Source organism: Glycine max, chromosome 4 (genome assembly GCF_000004515.6).
Source record: "Glycine max cultivar Williams 82 chromosome 4, Glycine_max_v4.0, whole genome shotgun sequence".
NCBI classification, from domain to species: Eukaryota; Viridiplantae; Streptophyta; class Magnoliopsida; order Fabales; family Fabaceae; genus Glycine; species Glycine max.
Window position 1 is genome coordinate 40,756,945 of NC_016091.4, and position 10,078 is coordinate 40,767,022.

Consider the following 10,078-nt stretch of genomic DNA (forward strand, 5'->3'; position numbering starts at 1 on the left):
TTATCGGTCAAAGTTTGAACTAAGTATTCGGCCTTGTTATTTTTCTAAAATATTTTTTCATAAATAACGAAATTTGTTAAAAAGAGAGTATAATAACAGAGTATAAATAATAAATACTTTCTGCAATCGAATTATCAAGATTTAACGTCCAAAATAAGTCAAAATTAAGTACACTGTTCAATTAATTCCAAAAGGCATACATAACAAATATGAAAATTGTAACACAACATGAAAATTAATCATCTAAATGGGAAGAAAAACATCAAGACTGCGAAGTAATTTTAATAAAATTCATAAAATGAGACCTATTAACAACTTCTTACAAAAACACGAACTATTTGTGATGTAATCAAATAGACCATGCAATTAATTTATTAATCACAAAATTTACCACAACTTTGTTTCTATTTCCCTTCACCACCCTTCGTGACGCATGTAGTGGTCTGTACATTTATGCTCATAACTTAGAGTTTGAATTTAGTGGGGTTTGTTAGAAGAGAAGTTTTTAGTTTTATCGGAATCGTCAGAAAACTTAATTTTTATGATTGATATGCATTTTAAAAAAATAATATTTTTGGAAAAGAATATTTTTTGGAAATATTTTTTAATTAGTTTTTCATGAAATTTTTATGGAGAGATGAGAATTTTACTTTTCAAGTTTAATTTTTTTATTACGATAAAAATACCATGCTATTTTTAATTAAATTATATAATATGATAAATAATTAAAATAATTGATAAAAATATATGTAATTCTTTGATTTCTAAAAAATTTATTTATAGATTTTAAATGGTTAACTAAACAAATTTTATTCACTCCTAGGAAACATATTTTTCAGATGATCCTCTACATGAAAAACTCCTCCCCTGTCATACATAAAAAGTTTTTATCAAATTTCAATTGATATTCCAAACATAATAATTAATTTTTAAACAAATCTTTGCTAAAAAAATAATGAAAACGGACGTAAGTAATCTGTCCGAATTGAAATACTCTCTTAGCCTCAGGATAAGTATGCGAATGAAAGAAATTAACAAAGATATTACCACTGGGGTTTTATATTCTATATAGTATATATTTCTTTGCCATCAAACGGATGAAAATGAGTTGAGCATCAACACTTTGTAAAAGGCATCTTGGCAGTGATTTCATATAGTTAACGATCAAATCGTGTAGGACTCAAATTGATTTACTTTTGAAGATCGAGGATTTATCATTTGCCATAAATAAAAGTACCACATGGTACAAAGGAGACACGCATATTATATTTTTGGACAAAATAAGAAAAAAAGGCCGTTGATGTTCTCATGTCATGGCATTGCAGCTTCAAAACGCAATTCAAGCATCATGAAACGGGAAATGAATGATTGTACTTTTGCGAATGAATGAATGGAACGTTAAAATCAATAATCACAGATACAGACAAAACCCCTGAGTATTTCTTTATTTAGTAAAACCAACAAAACAAATTATTATCTTTTAGATGTTTTCATTATTTTAATTGTTTCTCACACATAAGTATATCTCAGGAAAGATTCAGTAAACAACTTACATGTAATTTAGCTCAATTGGATGAAATTATATTAAAAAAAAAAAACAGTACCCTTGTACAAAAAAAAAAAATCACAAGTAACCGACCGAGTAAAGGGAAATAACTGAGATCATATTCTGTTTATTTATCTCCGTCTTTGATTTTCTGTCGATAATGGCTTACAACTGGTCCAACATTGATTTCGTTATATGTCACATTCAATATGTCTGTGTACTTGCACAAATTCTCTTTTCTTGTTGACTTATATCTTGGGTTCTTGACTTCAAAAGCAAAACTGTTATTCTAAAAACCCTTTTTTTCATGCTAAAAATTAATAGAGTAATCTCAAATTTAAATATTAGATATATAAATATGTTATATATATATATATATATATATATATATATATATAAAGAAAACTTTATTACCTATTATAATTTTATTTAACTTAAATAAAATTGTCTAATGTAAGGAATACATATAATATCATACCAACAACTATTGTCCAATGATTTAACTAGGGGAAGGATATATCAGTTGACAGTTGTGCGCATGCTTCAGTTTAAAATTACAACAAACATTTTCAAATATATAATTAAAAGTACGTTGAGAATTGAAATTAGTTAATGTTGTGTTTGATAGTGGTGAAATATGTAAGAAATTGGAGATGGGGCAAAGAAATGAGGTTGAGGTGCCAAAGATAGCAAGTTTAGTACCCGAGAAATAGAGAGGAGGTTTACAAAAATATGTGAGACTCACGTGTTCTTGTTTTCACTATCATGAGCGATGAAATGCAATAAAATACTATAGAATTTTTTTTTCTTCACTTTACCAAAAGTGACCAATAATGAATTTTTGTGTGCAACTTATTGATTATGCTTGTACATAATCGGTTACACTAAACAAGTATAATAGATTATGTGCATAATTAATTATGATGTGTGCAACATCAGTTATGTGCAAGTATAATCGATTAATTAGTTACATTGAGTTCCTTTATTTCGTGGAATTGGAGCCATATAGTCAATTATATTCATAGTATAATTAATTATATGGAGCGTGTGTGAGCTACATGTAAAGGGTAAAGTTGTGTTTTTATTAATACACTATTTTTTTTCTTTTCTTTTTGGGCAAAGTTGTATTTTTATATTGATAGCAGATGCACTGGTCATCCGATTCATTCACCTGTAGTCTTTGTTTAATCGTATTATTGATACAAAATATTATTAATTTTATTGATGATTAATATCCGTTGGAAAACCTGACTTTGTCATCTTTAATAGAATTTTTCTTTTTTAATTATATTTTTTTCATCTATAAAACTCGAACACGAGACTTTGAGCATTCGATTCATTCGTTTGTAGCCTTATTTTTGTTTTTGGTTCTTTTTTTCTTATACCAAAAAAATCAAAAACCCCTTCTTGATCACTAGTATTCTCCACTAAAGATAATTATGTTAGAGTGGGATAAGATCATCATAAGCAACAAAATTAGAATTCAAATTTAAAACTATTGGTTAAACCAAAAAAATCTTGTATCAATTAATATATGCACTTAATAGTATTTTCTTCCTCTTTACCGGAGAAAGTGTATGAGTCTAATAGAGAATGCCCTCAAATTGATTAGGTAAAAATGTTTGAATCAAGTTTTGCGGACTTAGATTCTCTAATGCCCCACACCCCATACTATCCCTACAGCGGCGTATTAATTTTTCATAATTAAAAATAATAATATATTTTTTATATTCTTATTTTTAATAACCGTTATATTTAAATCTAATGGCTAAAATCACTGCTGCATAGGCAGCTTAACCGCAGACAAACCATACACGAGTTTGACTTGTACATTCTGTCATGTCATCCACACACGCACACATGAATAGGGGTGATAGGAAAACTTCAGGTTCCTGAATTCTCCAAGGAGCATCGCAGAAAGTAAATGCAGATAAGTTTGTTAATACTAATAATTTTTCTATGTCAAAGGAAGCGCGTGCACGAGTTTCCAAGAGAGAGGTTTTCATTTTTTAATGGCTCCCGTACTTGATTCAGTCCCCACAATCAAGAATTAATTATGCAATTCAAATATTACGAGAATAAAGGTCATTCTCTAAAGATTTGCCGATAGAATCCAGATAAATAAAAAAATAAAGACCAACCTTGTCTCATTCTAGTATTAATTTTATTAAAAGCTGATACACAGTAATCATGTTCATAATTCATACCAATCAAACCATAACAATAACAAGCCTAGAGAATCAAAGGACCAAAACAGCATAACTTAACAGTACAAAATATATTCAGCAAATCTTTTAGTTGAAAATATATACAGAAAACCAAACAAACAACAATAACAACAAGAAGGACAACATAAAAATCAAACCCAGAGAATAATTGTAAATCATGAGGCTATTCTTTTTCAGCTGAAAAAGTTGGTTTTCTTTCCAATGGCAATTCTTTTATTTGAGATCAGTATTCAGTAGTTCCACAAGGTAGCAACGTCCATTGGAACAACAGCTGATGAAGCAGTTGGATTCTGCTGATTCTCAAATTGCCTTTTACCCAATGAAGAGATTTCAGCGTTCACATCAGTAGAAATAGTTGTTTCCTGTGAGACACTGACCATTTCCCTCTCTGTTTCATAACCATTATTCCTCATGTTTGATCCATTTCCTTGGTTTTCAAGAAAGGCTCTAAGGTAATGGTTTGAAGAACTAGGTAATGGCAAAGTTGGTGGAATATGAAGTTGAGTATTGTAAAATGAATGGTTTGAAGAAACTCCATAAAGGGTGTTGTTGTTGTTGGTAGTGGTGGTGGTGGTGATGTTAATGTTGTTCAAGGAATCGAAGATCCCTCTTGGAGCATCAATTGGATTGGAGAAGCAGGGTACGTAAGCCGTATCAGTAACACTCAGTACTTTGGTGTTGTCAATGGAAGGTGAGGAATCAGTGAGAGGTGGCAAAGCAGAAGAAGAATAACCCAATTCGTTTCCATAAGAGTCCAACATCATCATCCCAGAAATATGAGTCCTCTTCACACCTGAACTCTTCTGAAAAACCCTGCAAATCACCCACTCATTCTGCAGCACAACAATAACGAATAGCACTGAATCAAACTCAACAAACAAAATTCTCATAACAAGTGGTACAAAGGAAGCAACATGGTCAAGACAAAATAAAAAATTGTTATTAGTTGTTATTGTTATTATTATTACCTTCGCAGTTTTGGGGAGGTTGTGAACAGAGAATTTTCCATCAAGTCTATACTCATGCATGACCCAATCAGTTTTCTCTCCCTTGGGAGCCCTTCCTTTGTAGAAAACCAAAGTTTTCTTCATACCCACAAGGGATTTTCCTCTGAAAATCTCTTTGTCTTTCCCTGTGGCCTTCCAGTATCCTGATTGAGTGGCTCTATTAGTCCTCAAACCAGTTGGGTATTTTCTGTCTCTCACACAGAAAAAGTACCACTCTTTCTCTCCCATTTTAGCTTTCCCTGTATCCCAAAAAAAATGCACACAACATAAAGTTATAATAAACTTACACAATCAATATATTTAGAATGTTTTTGTATCGGGATCGAATCTGTCCGTATGGTCTCATTGTAAGACAACATATTTAGAAGCCAAATAACCAAAACCAAAGTGGGGCTGAATTTTTTCATTTTGTTTTGAACTTACATGGCAAATCCCAAGGCTCAGACCTGTTCAAGTCCACCTCTCCAATGGCCCTAGCTGAGAAGTTGGTGTGGGTGACCTTTCTGTAAAGGTAATGACTAATTAGCTCTTCATCAGTTGGGTGAAACCTAAACCCAGGAGGCAAATCCATCTGATCCTTTTCCTTATTACATAGAAGAACTGAAACGTTTTCCATTCCCACTTACTCAAAAACCAATTACCCTTTTGCTTCCCTAGCCAGAATTTCAATTTCAATATAAGAACATACACCAAGATATTAAATTTCTGTTGCGGTTTTAATTTTCACAGTAGAAAAAAAAACACAGCTCGGTAGGGGGGAATGTTTTTTGGGTTCTGTTTAGAAAGAACTGGATTCAGAAGAATCTATATAGACAGTAATAAGCCAGAGTGGTTTTTCATTGAAAAGGAAACCACAAAAAAGTCCACAGAAAGTGAGAGAGAGAAAAGGAGTGAAAATCATGGGAAGACATGGAACTGAAATGTGGTGGTGGTGGTAACTGAGGGTGAGGGTGGAGGTGTTAATAGAAGGATTAAAAAGCAAAGAGAAAAAATAAAATAAAGAAGCCCCTAAATACTGGTGTGTTGGAGAGAAAGATAAACGTGGAAATTAAGGCAACCTATTTAGTTTGTTTAATAGCCCACACTGTAACATTTATGCAATCATAGTTTTATCACCCTAATTTTGTTATTATGACTCAACACACTATGCCCAAGAACCATGCATGTAATTATGACATTCTTAAGTGTTTACTTCGTAAACTCACTGTTCTGTGTAAGATTAATTAACGCACAAAATGACCACTGGGGAATTTTAAAGTATTCAACACCAATCATCAAATAAGACATCAATGTTCATTGGTTCTTCTCAACTTAACAAACATTATATATATATATAAAATATGTTGATGTACCGGCTGTAAAATTTGTTATTTAATTATAAATTAAAAATTAAAAAATTTATTGTATATAATAAATTATAATTGAATAATTATCTTAAATTATTTATATTCTCATGTATAATTTTTTTACCCCTTATATATTAGATAGGAAACAAAAGAGAGAATTAGGATCAGGTGGTGGTGTTGATGCAAACAATTAATTCTGATCATACAAAAGCCAGCATCTTGCTTTCGAGAATCAGTTACACCACTTTATTATATTTAAATGACCAATTTGGCCTTCAGGGTTCATTAGAGGAAAACGACAAAGAAAATATATGAGAATAATAACTGGCTTTTTTGCTAAAGTTTCCGAAACTGACATGGCAAGGATATTTCAAGCCATTAAAGTTGAAAACTGAAAATGGATACTTGCAAGACCGGGCAAATTATTATTTCTTTTCTTTTCTTTTTCTGCACCTAGTGCTGAAATTGTGATACACAGCTTTGAACTGAAAGAGAAACCTAAGGTGATGGAGAGCAAATAAGTGAAGATAAATGAAGCACGTAGCTCTTGAAAAATATAGACACTTGGACAATTGCGATAACTTGAAGTTTTTTTTTACATCAACTTGGAGTGAAATTCTGGAGAGTATGGCAAATCCAACATCGACCCATTATTTCATCGTTAATAACCAATAATTTAATCCCGTAATTTCAGCACTTAAACAAACATTTTTTTAATATAACTACTTTATTTTGGCTTTCTTTATGGCTTTGAGAGGTGAATAACTTTATTTTTAATTTATTTTGAACTCTTATTGTCTTAACTTAGTATTTATAATCGATAATTTTTTATTAAGTTACTTAAGAGTTTTTTTTGGTAATTTTTATACTTCACTTCATACTTTAGAGATTAAATATTTTTTTTAAAAAAATTAAAATAAATAGTGTAATCATTAAAATAAATAATGTAAAATTAAATGAGACAGTAAATGCAAAACTTTATTATAGTATAGACGATAAAAATAAGAAAGGAATATAGCATTCAAAGAAATACTACTATAATTAAACTAATAAGATTTTTTTACTAAACTATAAGGTAAACACATTTACCAAATACCTCTATCTAAAATGACATTCTATCTAACATAGAAATATTCACCACAAAAATAAAAATAACATTTTATCTAAAAATAAAGCCCTTTGATCCTACTGATCATATATGCATGGTGTTAGGTTATTTTTATATTTTTTTTTAGGTTTAATTATTCCATGGGTCCTTGTAATTTTATCAAATTTTGAAATTAGGATGTTGAACATTTTTTAATTGGGTCCTTGTATTGTTTTTTAATTTCCGTCAGATTGCCTTTATAAAAAAATTAATTACAGACACTTAATTAGAGGTGTAAATAGTGGAGTAGTGGTTATGGAGTATGTTGTAAGTATAACATAGTCAATTGTGAGATTTTTCTCTAGAGTTTCAATCTCTAAAGGTCAATTCAACCAAAATATTAATTAAAAAGTTTTTCACAATTGTTTGACTTTGTAAAAATCAAGGATCAGAGGAAGAAAAGTGAAGGAGGTAAACCTCACATTCCTTGACCTTAATCTTGTTTATAATAATTGTCTTCTAAATAAATATATGTTACTGAGAGCTCATGATGAAAGAGGAGCATAAGAAGATATATATAGAATGAAGCTCTCAAAGGAAGAGCAAACATCTCTAGAAGGAGAGATGTTAAAGATGGCACAAAAAGTTTATCCACAATCAAAAGAAGTTGTTTAGCAAGGTTAGTTGGACCAGAATGCTCAAGAAAAAGAAATCAAAATCCTAAATCTGCATGTGGTCTTAAATATTAGGCTCCAAGTCCCTGTGTAGATGGAAATGTTTGTGAAAGTTACTTCTATCCTAACTCCCTAAGTAGCAGCTTCTAATCCCACCTTTGTCACAAAAAATATCAATGGGTTCTTAGCCTCACCTCAACTTCTTAGAGATCTACCTCAGGTAGAACCTATCAAAGCTACTCACTTGATATTTCTCCGGTTTTTGAGTCACCTTGCCCTATATTAGAAGAACCTGAACCTATTCAAGAATATCAATCACATCATCCAAAAATTGTTATGTCTGGATGATCCACTAACCACTAGACGACTTATCATACCTTGGGTTTTGATGTTTACAAAAGTATAAATTGTTGATGAACTAATTAGTTGTTGTTATGAGAACAAGACCTACTTTGTAAAAGAGCTTACTTATTATTATATCAACATCTACTACTCTAGAAAGTATGCATCCCTTCTTAAGTGGAAACCAGTTTTGTTAAGATATATTCATCGTCCACTTATTGTGAAAACTAGTGTTTACACATTGAGTTGTTCTTACTTATGTCCACTAGACTTAAAATCACTTATGCACTTATTTTATATCCTCATAAGTGACATCCAACAAGGTACTAAAGGATAATGTTAGCCACAAAGGGAAGTGCTCCCTTTCACTTTCCAAATTTCAGTTTTGCCTTTCTTTATTTGAATTGCTTGCATTTGAAATTTAAGGAAATAATAGAATAAAGGGAATAAAAGGTATTTGAAAAATATTCCTCAAGGTCGCTTTCGTCGCGAAAAAGGAGCACATGCAGTTGTTCGTACCTTTATTCATATCCTTGTCATTCAAAGCGCACCATGAGTTTTCACCTCTAGTTGTGAGACAACGGTCATATCAAGGCTCAATACTGATCCCGTAACGGATCCTTCACTAAAGTCTAGAAAAGGCATCTCTTGCTCAAGAAATAAACAACAAAAATAATCAAGTGAAAAACGAGCACAAGTTCTCTGAAGCGAAACTCTGCTAAATTAGTGGATGACATACTCAATACTTAATCTCTTCATCCCTTGCTAAGAAAAGTTATTTGTTTTTTTAGCCTTAATTGTTTATCCAATCTTTGAGTGTTAATGAATCATCATATTCATTCAAACTTGTGTTTGTGAAAGCCAAGAGTGATTTACTATTAAACAATACTTGAGTGTTCTTAGATTCAGGGGGAGTCTAAGAGTGTGCCAAGAGTGACATATAAAATACTTGTATAGCCAGAAGCGGCAGGATAGAATACTTGTTTATAATCAAAGTTTTGATTAGTGGAACTCTTTACAATCGTATAAAGGAGAACTGGACGTACCTTTGTTCGAGTGAACCGGTATAAACCAAGTGTTCTATTTCTTTCTTAAGATGTTTAATTGAGTATTCTTTTAACCTTATCTTGACACATTTGCTCACCAAGTGTTTACTTGAAAGACCTTTGTGAAAATCCTGTTTTATTATTACTGGACAATTAAACCTTATTTTGCATCAAAACTTGTCTTTATACTCAGTGGACAACACTATTTTATTTTCTGTTAATTGATGATAAAAGTCTTTATTTTCCAAAAAGTTATTATATTTTATTAACACACTATTAAACCCCTCTTCTAGTGTGATTGTTGATATTTCAGTTGGCATTAGAGCTCGATCTCACGGGTTAAGTATTTAACAATACTAAGGAAAAGATCCAGCAGTCAAAGAAAGAAATGGAGGAAGGATACTCTACCAACAAATCACCCATGTTTAGAAGTGTGAAGTACGATTACTGGAAGGAATGAATGGTAACTCATTTTGAGTCCATTTATATTGACCTATGGGACGTGGTAGAAAATGAAAATCACATTCCATATGATGATGAGCTAAATGAAATCCAAAGGAGCCAGTGGATGATTGAGCAAAAACTCGTATTTATGATAAACTTGAAGGCTCAAAACATTATGTTGTATGCCTTATTAGAAGAAGAATTCACCAACATACATATCTTCAGGATTGCCAAGTAGATGTGGGACACTCTAACTATAACATACAAAGGAATGTCACAGGTAAAAAGGAACAAATTAAGTCTTCTCACTCATAAGTATGAACTTTTCTCTATGAAAGAAGGCGAAGACATACAAAGT

General features: G+C 31.3%; 1 protein-coding gene across 1 annotated transcript; it reads right to left on the reverse strand.

Moving 5' to 3' along the window:
• Positions 1-3,976: 3,976 nt before the first annotated feature.
• NLP (NAC domain-containing protein) lies at positions 3,977-5,669 on the reverse strand. Its single transcript, NM_001289292.2, has 3 exons — positions 5,205-5,669; positions 4,743-5,020; positions 3,977-4,607 (listed from the first exon to the last, which is right to left on the reverse strand). The coding sequence occupies exons 1-3, from the start codon at positions 5,395-5,397 to the stop codon at positions 4,005-4,007; spliced, it is 1,074 nt and encodes a 357-aa protein (NP_001276221.2). The 5' UTR covers positions 5,398-5,669; the 3' UTR covers positions 3,977-4,004.
• Between the last annotated feature and the right edge of the window lie 4,409 nt (positions 5,670-10,078).